The following is a 17,858-nucleotide window of genomic DNA, read 5'->3' on the forward strand; positions in this document are numbered from 1 at the left end:
TGGAATCAGACACCTTATCGATAGCAACAGTTCATGGTCCTCCTGGAATCAGACACCTTATCGATAGCAACAGCTCAGGGTCCTCCTGGAATCAGACACCTTATCGATAGCAACAGTTCAGGGTCCTCCTGGAATCAGACACCTTATCGATAGCAACAGCTCATGGTCCTCCTGGAATCAGACACCTTATCGATAGCAACAGCTCATGGTCCTCCTGGAATCAGACACCTTATCGATAGCAACAGTTCATGGTCCTCCTGGAATCAGACACCTTATCGATAGCAACAGTTCATGGTCCTCCTGGAATCAGACACCTTATCGATAGCAACAGTTCATGGTCCTCCTGGAATCAGACACCTTATCGATAGCAACAGCTCAGGGTCCTCCTGGAATCAGACACCTTATCGATAGCAACAGCTCATGGTCCTCCTGGAATCAGACACCTTATCGATAGCAACAGTTCATGGTCCTCCTGGAATCAGACACCTTATCGATAGCAACAGCTCAGGGTCCTCCTGGAATCAGACACCTTATCGATAGCAACAGCTCAGGGTTCTCCTGGAATCAGACACCTTATCGATAGCAACAGCTCATGTCCTCCTGGAATCAGACACCTTATCGATAGCAACAGCTCATGTCCTCCTGGAATCAGACACCTTATCGATAGCAACAGCTCAGGGTCCTCCTGGAATCAGACATTTTTTGACTCAATGGAGGAACGTAGTCAGAGAAATGCTGATGAATGTCTTGCTCGAGCTGTGTATGCAACTGGTTCACGCCTGATGCTCAGAGGCAATCACCCCTCCAACCAGACATGCTTTATCTACTGATTTGCTGGATGCAGAGTTCAAGTGAAGGTCAAGCAAATCATAGAGAAAGCAGACTGTATTCCAATCATCTCTAATGGGTGGTTGAATGTTTGTGGGCAAGGAATAATTAACTACATCATCTCCACCCCTCAACCAGTATTCTACAAGAGTACAGACACAGGGGACAACACACACACACACACCGGTCTCTACATTGCAGATGAGCTGAAGGCAGTCATCAATGACCTTGGACCACAGAAGGTATTTGCACTGGTGACAGACAATGCAGCGAACATGAAGGCTGTTTGGTCTAAAGTGGAGGATCCTACCCTCACATCACACCCATTGGCTGTGCTGCTCATGCATTTAATCTGCTCCTCAAGGACATCATGGCACTGAAAACAATGGATACCCTCTACAAGAGAGCCAAGAAATGGTTAGGTATGTGAAGGGTCATCAAGTTATAGCAGCAATCTACCTCACCAAGCAAAGTGAGAAGAATAAGAGCACCACATTGAAGCTGCCCAGCAACACCCGTTGGGATGGTGTTATCATCATGTTTGACAGTCTCCTGGAGGGGAAGGAGTCTCTCCAAGAAATGGCCATATCACAGTCTGCTGATATGGACAGCCCCATCAAGAGGATCCTCCTAGATTATGTATTTTGGGAGAATGGTAAGCAGCCTGAAACTCCTGAAACCTATAGCAGTAGCCATTGCACAGATTGAGGGAGACAATGCCATCCTGTCTGATGTTCAGACTCTGCTTGCAGGTGTAAGAGAAGAAATCTGTACTGCCCTGCCCACTTCACTGTTGCTCCAAGCGGAGGAAACTACAGTTCTGAAATACATCAAAAAGCGTGAAGACTTCTGCCTGAAGCCCACACACGCCGCAGCATACATGTTGGACCCCAAGTATGCTCGCAAGAGCATCCTGTCTGGTGCAGAGATCAACTAAGCCTATGGTGTCATCACTACCTTGGCCTGGATGAGGGTAAGGTTCTTGGCAGTCTGTCGAAGTAACTGGTCCTTGTTTGGGAACACAATCACCAAAGCACGCAACAGGCTGACCAATACAAGGGTTGAAAAATTGGTGGCCATCTGGGCAAATTGAGGCTTTTTGAGCCTGACAACGAAACACCCTCAACAAGCTTGGAAAGTGACAGTGAAGATGAGGCCTCAGTCTGATTGTCAAGAGGTGGACATTGAGGAGGTCCAGGGACAAGACATGGACGCCTGAGAAGAAGACAACCAAAGCTTTAGTTTCTAGACTATCATTTTACAGATGTATGTTGAAAATGTCTTTGGGAGATGCGATGGGATCATTGGGAATCATTCAATATCCCTTTCTTTTGTTGTTCAGTGAAATCATCCCATGTGAAGAGTCAACTCATTTAATTAAAGTTCAAATCATTACAATTTTTTTTTTCTGTTGGAAGGATTTAGTAATTTGCAATTGTCTACTTATGATCAGGTAAAATGGTATTGTTTCGGTCTCCATATGATATGGTAAATATATCCAATGCAACAAAGATCTACATTTAAACGGTATTAATATAAATTTGCATACATTTCTGTTCATTCCCATATAAAACTCAGCAAAAAAAGAAACGTCCTCTCACTGTCAACTGTGTTTATTTTCAGCAAATTTAACATGTGTAAGTATTTGTATGAACATAACAAGATTCAACAAATGAGACATAAACTGAACAAGTTCCACAGACATGTGACTAACAGAAATGGAAGAATGTGTCCCTGATGAAAGGGGGGGTCAAAATCAAAAGTAACAGTCAGTACACTGTCCCGTTCCATACCCCCCCGTCAGCAGACACTGTCCCGTTCCATACCCCCGTCAGTCCCGTTCCAGAGAGACTGTCCCGTTCCATACCCCCATACCCCGTCAGACACTGTCAGACACACTGTCCCGTTCCATACCCCCGTCAGCAGACACTGTCCCGTTCCATACCCCCCGTCCCACTGTCCCGCAGAGACACTGTCCCGTTCCATACCCCCGACACTCAGCAGACACTGTCCCGTTCCATACCCCCCGTCAGCAGACACTGTCCCGCAGACACTCCATACCCCCAGCAGACACTGTCCCGTTCCAGCAGACACTGTCCCGTTCCATACCCCCGTCAGCAGACACTGTCCCGTTCCAGACACTGTCCCGTTCCATACCCCCCCGTCAGCAGACACTGTCCCGTTCCATACCCCCCCAGCAGACACTGTCCCGTTCCATACCCCGTCAGCAGTCCCGTTCCACACTGTCCCGTTCCATACCCCAGACACTGTCCCGTCCATACCCCCGCAGACACTGTCCCGTTCCATACCCCCGTCAGCAGACACTGTCCCGTTCCATACCCCCGTCAGCAGACACTGTCCCGTTCCATACCCCCCGTCAGCAGACACTCCATACCCCCGTCAGCAGACACTGTCCCGTTCCATACCCCCGTCAGCAGACACTGTCCCGTTCCATACCCCCCGTCAGCAGACACTGTCCCGTTCCATACCCCCCCCCCGCAGCAGACACTGTCCCGTCAGCAGACACTCCATACCCCCTGTCCCGCTCCATACCCCCGCAGCAGACACTGTCCCGTTCCATACCCCCCCAGCAGACACTCCCGTTCCATACCCCGCAGACACTGTCCCGTTCCATACCCCCCCGTCAGCAGACACTGTCCCGTTCCATACCCCCCCGTCAGCAGACACTGTCCCGTTCCATACCCCCGTCAGCAGACACTGTCCCGTTCCATACCCCCCCGTCAGCAGACACTGTCCCGTTCCATACCCCCCCGTCAGCAGACACTGTCCCGTTCCATACCCCCCGTCAGCAGACACTGTCCCGTTCCAGACACACTGTCCCGTTCCATACCCCCCGCAGACACTGTCAGCAGAGACACTGTCCCGTTCCATACCCCCCAGCAGACACTGTCCCGCTTCCATACCCCCGCAGACACTGTCCATACCCCCGTCAGCAGACACTGTCCATACCCCCCGTCAGCAGACACTGTCCCGTTCCATACCCCCGTCCAGCAGACACTGTCCCGCTCCATACCCCCGCAGCAGACACTGTCCCGCTCCATACCCCCGTGCAGACACTGTCCCGTTCCATACCCCCGCAGCAGACACTGTCCCGCTCCATACCCCCAGCCAGCAGACACTCCTCTCCATACTCCCCCCGTGCAGACACTGTCCCGACCCTTCAGTTTTACAAGTCTCCCAACAGCATTTCCATACCCCCCGTCAGCAGACACTCCTGGCTGCTATTTCCTCCACCATCACTTCAAACTGGGGCGGCAGGGTAGCCTAGTGGTTAGAGCGTTGGACTAGTAACTGGAAGGTTGCGAGTTCAAACCCCCGAGCTGACAAGGTACAAATCTGTCGTTCTGCCCCTTGAACAGGCAGTTAACCCACTGTTCCCAGGCCGTCATTGAAAATAAGAATTTGTTCTTAACTGACTTGCCTGGTTAAATAAAGGTAAAAAAAACAACAACTCTTGTTTGCTGAAGTTTTATTGTGCTTTCCTTGGTTATCCATTTTAGTTTTTGATATAGCTAGTCTGATGGCTATAATGTGTGAACAAATAATGTTTGTTTTTGTTTATGAAGGGTTCGCAAGCCAACTACAAAAAAAAATATTGAGACATGGTGCAGATAAATGTAATAAAATGGAAATATTGCTTTATTATAGTGGGCCAAATCCTATCATCCCTGTCACATCGGCTTATTTATTGGTTTCAAACACGTCACTAATGTCAATGCAACATAAGAAGATATTTATAAAGTTCATAAGAAAACATTGAATTCCTAAGAACATTTTGACCAATTGAACTTACGAGTTATCTTATGAACTTCTTCTTTTTTTCCCCTTAAACTTCTTATGTTTTTTTGTAAGTAATGTTTTGTGAATCTGCCCCCAGGTGTTTTGCCCTGATAGACAGCAGTACTCTAGAGCAGACCAGAGAGGAGACAGAGACTGAGAAGATGACCCATCTGGAGAGCCTGGTGGAGCTGGGACTATCTTCTACCTTCAGCACCATCCTCACACAGTGCTCTATAGACATCTTCAAGGTAGGCCACAACTCACTGTACACCTACGCCTTTCTCACTGTGTGTGTCCTTTAAAATACCACAATGTGGAAAAGGTCAAGGGGTCTGAATACTTTCCCGACGCCACTGTACATTCATGTGATGATGTGAATATATCCTTTGGTTCATTTGTGTTGTTCAGGTGGCTCTGGAGAAGGTCTTCATCTTTGCCACCACCAACATCTTTGAGACTCGTGTGGCTGGCAGGATGGTGGCTGACATGTGCAGAGCAGCCTCCAAGGTTCACCCTGCACAGTCTTTGAAGCTTTTGGTACCACATTGCTGCAATGCCATAAACCAGCTCACTGTCAGTAAGTGCTCACTAAGCTGGACATGTGTTCTGGATGTGTTCTGTTGGAGTGGAGGACTATGAAACCAATCTGGACTTGGTCTTAATTTGAGACTGTTGTTGATTCTGATATGGTGGGGTTAGATTTGGGGAGAAGTGGGAATCAATGGATCGTTGTTCTGTGTTGGTCTCGGAGTATCTCACTCAGTTTCTTGGTTGTGGATTTCCAGATGAGGAGGTGTTGAGTGAGGAGGAACTGGATAAGGAGTTACTATGGAACCTTCAGCTACTGTCAGAGGTGAGGTCATCATCCTGCATCCATACTGACTGAAACATTCCCTTGTTCCCTTCACCTCTCAGTAGACTAGACACCAAACAGGAAACACTTTTGAAACGGGGGAGTTACTTACCTAAAGTTGTCCAATAAGAAAGCTCATTTTTTATTTTCTGTTGCAAATGTTTTCAAACGTCTTTCTTTGTGTGCCTTAATGAAAAGAACACAGGGTGGGCCTGTATGTTCTCTTCTAACCCTCCTTCCCTCCTGTTGTCTCCTTGTCCTCCCCAGGTGACTCGTGTGGACGGGGACAAGATCCTCCCCTACAGCACCCAGCTGGTTCAGATCCTGCAGCTGACCCTCCACCTGAAGTGTAAACAGGGCTACACCCTGGCCTGTAACCTGCTGCATCATATCCTGAGGTCTACAGCTCTCATCTACCCCACAGAGTACTGCAGTGTACCAGGAAGCTTTCAGCAGCCCACACAGGATTACCTGCCCATCAAGGTACGTACAGGGTTAGAGGTACTAAGATTGGTGTTAGGGGTTCTATAGCCCTCACCTTCCCCACAGAGAACTGCAGTGTACCAGGTGGCTTTCAACAGCCCATACAGGACTACCTACCTACCCACAAGGTATCAAGTTCAGAACTTTACTTTTAGTTGTACATTCTCTAAATTGCTGCCTACCAAATTTCTACAACATTCTCTTTAGTGCGAATAACTTTTTATAACCCAGACAGACCCCAAACAATGACGATTGTAGAGTGCTTCTGTCCATTTCTATCACAAATTGTGTTACTTTTATTACTTTTTACGTGATCTCTTCCTGATTGGTCTGATCACTCACCAGCCACTCTGGACCTTGTGATAGAAAGTGTGTAGGATGTTCACTCATGGCTCTACAATGTAGAGGAAAAACAGGTCAATTCAAGAGGGTGCTATAAAATATGTCAAAACATTAGTTTTCTTGGCCCTATGTCATTATAAATCACATTGAATTAATGTTTTCGATTTTTTTTCTACAATATTATAACCTTAATATACTTGTACTTGACATTGCTGATGAAATAAAAATGTTAAATTGCTGTGAACATAACTAGTTTAGACTCTGCTGCTTTTGGTTGAATCTCTTCCATATTTTGCGTTGGGAGGTGGTACCATTTGGAGGTGTTTCCGCTGGTTGGACCAATCAAAATAAACTTGATCCTCTCGTCATTTAATCTCTATATGCTTGACTTTCTTTGGCTATATTGGCGATAAATCTACATTGAGAGGGGCTGTTTCTATTGCGATTAGAGGGAAAGACCCATACACCATGAAATCAGGATCTGGTTGTCTTAGTGGAGGGTGAATATTGGAATTCGTCTGCTAATTTTGTAAATAAATATATATTTAGTCCCTGTTTTGTATTCTGCGGATGTCATTTAGAAAAATACCATAACCATACCAAATACCAATACCACGAACCTGCAGCCACTAGTTAGCTTGTCAGTTGGTGTTCGAAGTTAGCGCTATTCTGCCACGAGGCAACGCCACAGAGTTCTATTTAACATTTAACATTTAAGTCATTTAGCAGACGCTCTTATCCAGAGCGACTTACAAATTGGATCTATGAAGCAGAGACCACATTCCATTCCATCTATACATGCTACATTCTCAGAGTAAATCATCTAACTTTTGAACCATATATTCTTTTAATTTTTACCTTTATTTAACTAGGCAAGTCAGTTAAGAACATATTCTTATTTTCAATGACGGCCTAGGAACAGTGGGTTGACTGCCTGTTCAGGGGCAGAAATATATGGTAGAAGCATGGGGTTTGGAATATTGTTTTTCGGGCGCAATTCTCTGTTGAATGGATATTTTGTATAAACCTAGAATTAATGAATAGTTGTATAGGTGAACACCCTATAGTGTGTCAAAGGAACCATGTCAGACTAGTAAAGAGGTCCAGGGCATAACATGCCTCTAACCCATCAGACAGTTACACAACTCTCCTCTCTTTCTCCCTCCTGTCTCTCCGGCTTCCCGCAGCCCTCCTCCTGTCCGCATAGTCAATGAGAAGGGCCCATGGAGATAGATTGAGGGTACACCTCCCATCTTTGCCTATAGGAAGTCCCTTTACATGTTGATATTACTCCATGGTGCCACTTATGCCATGACAGGATTTTGTGACAAGTGCGCCTTCTATCCCTCTCTATGGAAGGTCCTTGAGAGGGATTTCATCTCATGATCTCTCCTTTCTCCTGAAGTGTGCACTTGTCCACTTCCCTTCATCGATATGAAAGGAAATAACTGCTCTTAAGAGAATCTGTCCTCACCTCCTGACCTCAACCCCTCTTTCATCAAATACACAATATCCATCTGTCTCCCCTGTATCAACACATCTCCTCTCCTCCATCAAACACCTTCCAAAGCCGCCTTCTTTCTTCTGAGAACCAGTAACTTCTAACATAACCCAGTCTCTTTCATTTACTATCTCAATGTTCAAAGTTTAGCACATCCCAACAGGGGCCTAGTTACAGTTTTGACTTAAATCACCTTGAAAATCTTAAAATGGCTGGCTAGCAATGATCAACAACGAACTTATCAAAGCTTGAATAATTTTTAAAAGAATGTGCAAATATTGTACAACCCAGGTGTGCAAAGCTTGTAGACTTACCCAAAAAGACTCACAGCTGTAATCGCTGGCAAAGGTGATTCTCTAGCATGTATCGATCCAGTTTCCAAGTGCCTTTTGATGGTGTAGGAAACTGTACTCACAGACACCTTGGCTTTCTTTGCAATTTCTCTAAAGGAAAGACCTACACTTTTAAGGGTTATAAATGGTCGGTCTGTCTGCCTTTGTTAATTGCCTTTTTCTCACCATTTGAATAGCAATATACTACTTCCTGCAGTACAATACTGTCCAAATAATGCTTAAGAGGTTGTATCAACAGTCAACCAACACTGCTTTTATACAGTGTCGTGGTAATTTCCTGTATTACTAAGTGAAAGGAGAGTTTGCAAACCACACAAGTCAGAGTTATATTTTAAACTTCATATTTTAATAATATGAGCTTCGCAAAAGCCCCTTGACTCTCAGATCAATTCAGTGTCTATAAATGAATTCTGAGAGTGCTTACAAAATAATACTTCATCTTTTATAGCCAAGATACACCCCTCTCAACTCACAATGACGAACCACAGATCTACCAAAACTTCACAAATGGCCTTGTGCCTGAAAGAGGAGTATCCCATAGCCAGATAGCATTAGTTATAAATTATCGTTCAGTTTGCTCTCTAAGACGAGGTTCTACTTCTCGTTCTTGGTACTTCCTATTACCAAACATTACCTCATCCAATGGCATATATCAATTGTCAATTCAAGATACACCCATCTCAAATACACTCCCTCCTGGACAAGCTCACAGAGGGGAGTGACTGGCACACAGGCATTGTGGAGCCCTTCACATGGTTTAACAGATACATTGGAAGACACAATTCTGACTTCTCCCTTTCTGATATTCTGCATATTACCAGACATATAAAAGACAAGCCTGACCTCACCCCTCTCTGGGCCCCAAGTGACTTTTTCCACATAAGCATATTTATGAAAGTAGATAAAACATCTTATTTATCAATGTTACCTAACTAATTCTGATTCTGCTACGACAACAGACAGAGGGTTTGTAAGTAATCAACCAAAGTTTTGAGGCTTAATTTACTTCCATTGATGCGGAACAGCTATAAGTTGTTAACCCATTACTTATTTTTCAGTTTTTGATAACCTAGATTATTTTGTTAAATATATGTATATATGTTTACCTCTGGCGGTTTACTGCTCACCATTTTACTGCTTACCTTTACCATTTTCAAGTTATTCACTGAACTTAAACTGCTTAAATTTAAATAAAAACTGGAAAAATGGGGGTGTTCAAAAACTTTTGACCAGTAGTGTATATATTATTATATATTGATCTCAACCTTCTCTCCCTCTGTCCAGGACTGGGGTCGTCCGGGGGACCTGTGGAACCTTCACATCCAGTGGCACGTCCCCAGTGTGGAGGAGACCAGATTTGTGTTCTATGTTCTGGACCTGATCTTACAGCCAGAGCTGCTGCGACTGCAGAGATACGCCCAGGGGGAACGGGACATGACCAGGTGAGGGGGGCAAACAGACTGTGTGAAGGCAGTAAGAGGGTCCTATTCGTCAGTTATCAAACAGAAGAAAGCGGACTGTAAGACTACCTAAACTTGTCCAATAAGAAACACACATTTTTGTTTTAATTTGCGAAACGTGTTGCTACGATATGCCCTAATGAATAGTTAGGACCCAGGGGATTGCCAGGTGTTTTAATTATTAACAGCAGCTCGTTGTCTATTTTAATATAGAGGAATATTTAACTTTCTCTGGTCATAGGTGAGAGGCTGCTGCTCTCTCACTCCCTTCGCTGAGACGAATGCCGTGTTCAAAACAATGGGGAATCTTTTGAACGGCCATCCAAGTCAGAAACTCTGGCATCTTCTAGGGCTCTGACTTTCTGACCTGAAGATCACTGACGTCATTATTTGATCTGTTGTCTTGAAAGCACCATGACCATCAGATGCCGGTACCATCAGTCCTGTAAAATAAGAAAGCTAATTATTTCAATTTATGCTCAGCTGTGCCTCGCTTAAGGTACACCAACTGATCTAGTTTGTAATCAAAGCTTGAGTTTTGAAATACATTGCTCAAAAAAATAAATGGAACACTTAAACAACACAATGTAACTCCAAGTCAATCACACTTCTGTGAAATCAAACTGTCCACTTAGGAAGCAACACTGATTGACAATAAATTTCACATGCTGTTGTGCAAATGGAATAGACAACAGGTGGAAATTATAGGCAATTAGCAAGACACCCCCAATAAAGGAGTGGTTCTGTAGGTGGTAACCACAGACCACTTCTCAGTTCCTATGCTTCCTGGCTGATGTTTTGGTCACTTTTGAATGCTGGCGGTGCTTTCACTCTAGTGGTAGCATGAGACAGAGTCTACAACCCACACAAGTGGCTCAGGTAGTGCAGGTCATCCAGGATGGCACATCAATGCGAGCTGTGGCAAGAAGGTTTGCTGTGTCTGTCAGCGTAGTGTCCAGAGCATGGCGGCGCTACCAGGAGACAGGCCAGTACATCAGGAGACGTGGAGGAGGCCGTAGGAGGGCAACAACCCAGCAGCAGGACCGCTACCTCCGCCTTTGTGCAAGGAGGAGCAGGAGGAGCCCTGCAAAATGACATCCAGCAGGCCACAAATGTGCATGTGTCTGCTCAAACGGTCAGAAACAGACGCCATGAGGGTGGTATGAGGGCCCGACATCCACAGGTGGGGGTTGTGCTTACAGCCCAACACCGTGCAGGACATTTGGCATTTGCCAGAGAACACCAAGATTGACAAATTCGCCACTGGCGCCCTGTGCTCTTCACAGATGAAAGCAGGTTCACACTGAGCACGTGACAGACGTGACAGTCTGGAGATGCCGTAGAGAACGTTCTGCTGCCTGCAACATCCTCCAGCATGACCGGTTTGGCGGTGGGTCAGTCATGGTGTGGGGTGGCATTTCTTTGGTGGGCCGCACAGCCGTCCATGTGCTCGCCAGAGGTAGCCTGACTGCCATTAGGTACCGAGATGAGATCCTCAGACCCCTTGTGGGACCATATGCTGGTGCGGTTGGCCCTGGGTTCCTTCTAATGCAAGACAATGCTAGACCTCATGTGGCTGGAGTGTGTCAGCAGTTCCTGCAAGAGGAAGGCATTGATGCTATGGACTGGCCCGCCCGTTCCCCAGACCTGAATCCAATTGAGCACATCTGGGACATCATGTCTCGCTCCATCCACCAACGCCACGTTGCACCACAGACTGTCCAGGAGTTGTCGGATGCTTTAGTCCAGTTCTGGGAGGAGATCCCTCAGGAAACCATCCGCCACCTCATCAGGAGCATGCCCAGGCGTTGTAGGGAGGTCATACAGGCACGTGGAGGCCACACACACTACTGAGCCTCATTTTGACTTGTTTTAAGGACATTACATCAAAGTTGGATCAGCCTGTAGTGTGGTTTTCCACTTTAATTTTGAGTGTGACTCCAAATCCAGACCTCCAAGGGTTGATAAATGTGATTTGCATTGATCATTTTTGTGTGATTTTGTTGTCAGCACATTCAACTATGTAAAGAAAAAAGTATTTAATAAGAATATTTCATTCATTCAGATCTAGGATGTGTTATTTTAGTGTTCGCTTTATTTTTTTGAGCAGTGTATAACATGGTCTGAGAAGAACAATATTGTCAGGCCAGGCACGTAGCCATTATGTTGTGATAATGTATTAGGCCTCCTGCACAAACCTCATTCATACACAAAAAAAGGTCATGTTTAAAAAGAATTCTGAGCTCTATATCTTGGCTTGCTTAGTGCTCGACACTAATCTAAGAACCAACTAGTGTCCTGTTGTCCCACGTGTGCCATTTTCTTCCTGACAAGTTCAGGTGGTTTCACTCTGTTTCAAACGTTTTCTCTGCACTTAACACAACTCCGTTCTGCTTTATAATGTGTAGTCAGTGTTGTGGACCCTGCATGTAACTAATCCCATATTTCAGGGATGACGTCCTACAGAGTTTGTCTATCGTACAGCACTGTCTTCTGGGAGCAGGAAGTCTGTTTCCACCGCTGCGAGGAGAGCCCATCCCAGAACTGTGAGTAGTACACAGTCAAGCTTAATTAATGAAATGTATTTATGAAGCCCTTTTTACATCAATAGTTGTCAGTGTTTTACTACAGTGTGTTTTAACTATGAAATCTCTGTCAGAGTTACTAGCATGGTGAATCTGGGTGAGACCAACCTCTTCACAGGAGTGTGTTTTAACTATGAAATTTCTCTGTCAGAGTTACTAGCATGGTGAATCTGGGTGAGACCAACCTCTTCACAGGAGTGTGTTTTAACTATGAAATCTCTCTGTCAGAGTTACTAGCATGGTGAATCTGGGTGAGACCAACCTCTTCACAGGAGTGTGTTTTAACTATGAAATCTCTGTCAGAGTTACTAGCATGGTGAATCTGGGTGAGACCAACCTCTTCACAGGAGTGTGTTTTAACTATGAAATTTCTCTGTCAGAGTTACTAGCATGGTGAATCTGGGTGAGACCAACCTCTTCACAGGAGTGTGTTTTAACTATGAAATCTCTCTGTCAGAGTTACTAGCATGGTGAATCTGGGTGAGACCAACCTCTTCACAGGAGTGTGTTTTAACTATGAAATCTCTCTGTCAGAGTTACTAGCATGGTGAATCTGGGTGAGACCAACCTCTTCACAGGAGTGTGTTTTAACTATGAAATCTCTCTGTCAGAGTTACTAGCATGGTGAATCTGGGTGAGACCAACCTCTTCACAGGAGTGTGTTTTAACTATGAAATCTCTCTGTCAGAGTTACTAGCATGGTGAATCTGGGTGAGACCAACCTCTTCACAGGAGTGTGTTTTAACTATGAAATCTCTCTGTCAGAGTTACTAGCATGGTGAATCTGGGTGAGACCAACCTCTTCACAGGAGTGTGTTTTAACTATGAAATCTCTCTGTCAGAGTTACTAGCATGGTGAATCTGGGTGAGACCAATCTCTTCACAGGAGTGTGTTTTAACTATGAAATCTCTCTGTCAGAGTTACTAGCATGGTGAATCTGGGTGAGACCAACCTCTTCACAGGAGTGTGTTTTAACTATGAAATCTCTCTGTCAGAGTTACTAGCATGGTGAATCTGGGTGAGACCAACCTCTTCACAGGAGTGTGTTTTAACTATGAAATCTCTCTGTCAGAGTTACTAGCATGGTGAATCTGGGTGAGACCAATCTCTTCACAGGAGTGTGTTTTAACTATGAAATCTCTCTGTCAGAGTTACTAGCATGGTGAATCTGGGTGAGACCAACCTCTTCACAGGAGTGTGTTTTAACTATGAAATCTCTCTGTCAGAGTTACTAGCATGGTGAATCTGGGTGAGACCAACCTCTTCACAGGAGTGTGTTTTAACTATGAAATCTCTCTGTCAGAGTTACTAGCATGGTGAATCTGGGTGAGACCAACCTCTTCACAGGAGTGTGTTTTAACTATGAAATCTCTCTGTCAGAGTTACTAGCATGGTGAATCTGGGTGAGACCAACCTCTTCACAGGAGTGTGTTTTAACTATGAAATCTCTCTGTCAGAGTTACTAGCATGGTGAATCTGGGTGAGACCAACCTCTTCACAGGAGTGTGTTTTAACTATGAAATCTCTCTGTCAGAGTTACTAGCATGGTGAATCTGGGTGAGACCAACCTCTTCACAGGAGTGTGTTTTAACTATGAAATCTCTCTGTCAGAGTTACTAGCATGGTGAATCTGGGTGAGACCAACCTCTTCACAGGAGTGTCCTATGTTTGCATTAATAGTCATTATTCTGAAATCCTTGAGCTTCTGTCAGTTGAGGTTACTAACATCCGTTGGTATTGTTCCAGAGACATGTTTGCATGCATGTGAGACCAACCTCTTCACTCCAGATGTGTCCAGTGTCCTGGTGAGTTGCATGCTTTAGCTCATAGTCATTATTCTGAGTGTCCCTTGTGTCTGTAACAGACAAAATGGTCCTTCCCTCCTGAGCCCACAACTCATAGTTTCCTCCCTCTCTCCTGTCTGTAACCACAACTCAACCCTAATAGGTATCACTCACTTGTTGAGGTTGACAGCAGTAACTATCCGTGTGATTTGTATTGTTCCAGAGACATGTTTGCTGTAACCACAACTCAACATAGTTTGCCCTCCCTGTTGTTATGTAAAACCTCAACTCTCTCCCTCCTCCAGATGTGTCCAGAGAAACACAACTCAGAGTGATGAGGCCTAATAGTGTCTCCTCCCTCCTCCTGTCTGTAACCACAACTCAACCCTAATAGTGTCTCCTCCCTCCCTCCTGTCTGTAACCACAACTCAACCCTAATAGTGTCTCCTCCCTCCCTCCTGTGTGTAACCACAACTCAACCCTAATAGTGTCTCCTCCCTCCTCCTGTGTCTGTAACCACCTCAACCCTAATAGTGTCTCCCTCCCTCCTGTCTGTAACCACAACTCAACCCTAATAGTGTCTCCTCCCTCCCTCCTGTCTGTAACCACAACTCAACCCTAATAGTGTCCCCTCCCTCCCTCCTGTGTCTGTAACCACAACTCAACCCTAATAGTGTCTCCTCCCTCCTGTGTCTGTAACCACAACTCAACCCTAATAGTGTCCCTCCCTCCCTCCTGTCTGTAACCACAACTCAACCCTAATAGTGTCCCCTCCCTCCCTCCTGTGTCTGTAACCACAACTCAACCCTAATAGTGTCTCCTCCCTCCTCCTGTCTGTAACCACAACTCAACCCTAATAGTGTCTCCTCCCTCCCTCCTGTCTGTAGCCACAACTCAACCCTAATAGTGTCCCCTCCCTCTCTCCTGTGTCTGTAACCACAACTCAACCCTAATAGTGTCTCCTCCCTCCCTCCTGTCTGTAACCACAACTCAACCCTAATAGTGTCTCCCTCCCTGTAACCACAACTCAACCCTAATAGTGTCCCCTCCCTCCCTCCGGTCTGTAACCACAACTCAACCCTAATAGTGTCTCCTCCCTCCCTCCTGTCTGTAACCACAACTCAACCCTAATAGTGTCTCCTCCCTCCCTCCTGTCTGTAACCACAACTCAACCCTAATAGTGTCCCTCTCTCCCTCCTGTCTGTAACCACAGCTCAACCCTAATAGTGTCCCCTCCTCCTGTCTGTAACCACAACTAAAGCCCAGGTGTAACTAACAGTGTCTCCTCCCACACTAACTCAACCCTAATAGTCCCTCCCTCCAGGTGTGTAACAGGTGTAACAACTCAGTCCCTCCTCCTCCAGTCTGTAACCACAACTCAACCCTAATAGTGTCTAACTCCCTCCCTCCTGTGTCTGTAACCACTGTAACTGTCACAACTAAAGCTGTCCAGGTGTAACTAACAGTGTGTCTCCTCCCTCCAAGTAACTGTCTGTCCAGGTGTAACTAACAGTGTAAAGCTGTCCAGGTGTAACTAACAGTGTAAAGCTGTCCTGTCTGTAACCACAGCTCAACCCTAATAGTGTCCCTCCCTCCTGTAACCACAACTAAAGGTGTAACTAACAGTGTAAAGCTGTTCCACTGGATGTCAGAAGGTGAATTCACCAATTTGTAAGTCGCTCTGGATAAGGTGTAACTAACAGTGTAAAGCTGTCCAGGTGTAACTAACAGTGTAAAGTAAGGTGTAACTTGTAAAGCTGTCCAGGTTTAACAGTGTAAAGCTGTCCAGTTTTTGTGTCTTTGTGTCTTATCACTGTCTTCACATGAAGATCTAATATGTGAAATGGGATGCAACCAGTGTAAAGTTCCATCTATAACGATGATACAGTCATATATTCATGTGTTCCTTCTCTGGTTCAGGCTGTTGAAGAGCTCCAGGTGTACTGCTTTTTTTTTCACTGCTTTGTGTCTTATCAGGACTCCCTTTTATGGTCTCAAACTGATTTAGAATGTACAAAAAACTAAATTCATCACCTTTACCAGAGCTTGAACTCAGCCAGAGACGGTTAGCATTGTCACATCTGGTGGCTTATCCGTTGAAAAAGTGTCATCTTACAAATGCCTAGGTATTTGGTTGGATGACAAGTTGTCCTTTAAAGTTCATGTGGATAATCTTGTGACAAAGCTTAAATTGAAATTGGGTTTTTATTTTCGTAATACGGCTTGCTTCCCACTTATGACTAGAAAGAAGCTTGTTCAGGCCACTTTCTCTGTAATTGAGTAAGGTGACTTGTTGTATATGTGTTCATCTACAAAGCCCTTTTGGGTAAACTCCCTCTTTACTTCTGTAGTCTGGTCTCCTTCACCACAGTATTAGGCAAGACTGCCTTCTCTTCTTGTGCACCAGAGGCATGGAATAGTCTACAATCCATGCTTCACCTAGATATGTTATTGCCACTGAATGCTGGATCATGTTGTGTTGTATGTTTTAATTATGCAATGTATTGATTGTTTCTGTATTCTTGGCCAGGTTTCCCTTGAAAAAGAGACTCCGGGTCTCAATGGGCTTTTCCTGGTTAAATATATATATTTTAAATAAACAAAGACATCTAAAACCGCCCCTAAAACCCACCCCTAAAACCGATATAGATGATTTCACTTCATGTCAACGTAACGGTTGGTTCTGTTGTATGTCCCCAGATCACATTCTGGAACACTCCGAGGACGACACCAAGTCTCTATTCTCCATCATCAAGATCATCAGTGACCTGCTACACTTCAAAGGCTCCCAAAAACACGAGTTTGACTCTCGCTGGAAGAGCTTCAACCTGGTCAAGAAGTCCATGGAGAACAGGGTGAGAGATATAACTAGAACACCATACTGGAGCCGTGGTGGAACTTGTGTGATTGAATGACATATTTCTCTTCAATCAATGAATGCTGGTCATGTAAGGCATTCACAGACCTATCTAACATATATTTGTAAGAGTTTTGTGTTGATTTCTGATCAGTACAAGGCCCTTGCCAAAAGTAGTGCATTTACATAGGGAATAGGGCCCAGCCTTGGTCTAGACCAGAGGTGGGCAAACTTTTTGACTCGCGGGCCACAATGGGTTCTAAAATTTGACAGAGGGGTCAGGAGCATTTGGAGGGAGTGTTTGGGCATATACTAAAGCATTAAATGTAGTGTGTGCAAACCTCATAGCACAGTAAGAACACTACAACCCAATTTATTAACTGTCTTTCAAATGTGAAAAATAGCCCTTATCAGTTAATACATTTGTCTCAAGGAATATGCAAGATATGGCATTTACATACTATTTCGGAGATACTGGGAGGAGGAAATGTAAATAGATTAAAATAACATACGCACTGTGATTTATCAAGATTGCGTCTGTTTTTAATAAGTTTCAATCGAAGGTGCAAAGTTAAAGAAATCAACATTTATTGAAAAATGGAATCACTTTCAACATTCAAAACATATTATTACACAACGAAATACTCAAGCTCAATAATATCTACTTGTGTTAAACTCCGCAAAATCATGGATGGATTGTCCTGACCGCGCATCTACAAACTCGCCACGGACGCCAGCCTTCACGCAAAACAGTACACGTGTATCGTTGCAAGCACACAGACATAGGCTGTATTAAATATCAGCTGAAAATTTAAATTAAGAGCGATGTGGTGTTAATTAGGGCTGTAGCCGTTGCGTCTAGACAGTTGCTCTTAATTAAAAGTTCCAAACTTTCCATATGCATTTTTTCATAACACAGCAGAAAAACTCACCATTTCAGTGGGAACAGTGTTGTTGGTCTCCCTTTTTGCCAGTGCATCAAAGTCTGGAGTTAGTTTTGTTGTGGCAAT

At 44.7% G+C, this 17,858-nt stretch overlaps 1 protein-coding gene across 1 annotated transcript in view; it reads left to right on the forward strand.

The window, feature by feature from the left end:
- Nucleotides 1–17,858, forward strand: part of LOC135511343 (proteasome activator complex subunit 4B-like) — a 97,554-nt gene that overhangs the window by 29,669 nt on the left and 50,027 nt on the right. The window contains 9 exon segments of the mRNA XM_064932888.1: nucleotides 4,727–4,877; nucleotides 5,038–5,206; nucleotides 5,415–5,482; nucleotides 5,750–5,965; nucleotides 9,446–9,603; nucleotides 12,072–12,167; nucleotides 13,819–13,873; nucleotides 14,006–14,012; nucleotides 16,641–16,846. Coding sequence (XP_064788960.1) covers nucleotides 4,727–4,877; nucleotides 5,038–5,206; nucleotides 5,415–5,482; nucleotides 5,750–5,965; nucleotides 9,446–9,603; nucleotides 12,072–12,167; nucleotides 13,819–13,873; nucleotides 14,006–14,012; nucleotides 16,641–16,846 — 1,126 coding nt within the window.

The sequence above is a fragment of the Oncorhynchus masou genome, chromosome 24, assembly GCF_036934945.1.
Source record: "Oncorhynchus masou masou isolate Uvic2021 chromosome 24, UVic_Omas_1.1, whole genome shotgun sequence".
Classification (NCBI taxonomy): domain Eukaryota; kingdom Metazoa; phylum Chordata; class Actinopteri; order Salmoniformes; family Salmonidae; genus Oncorhynchus; species Oncorhynchus masou.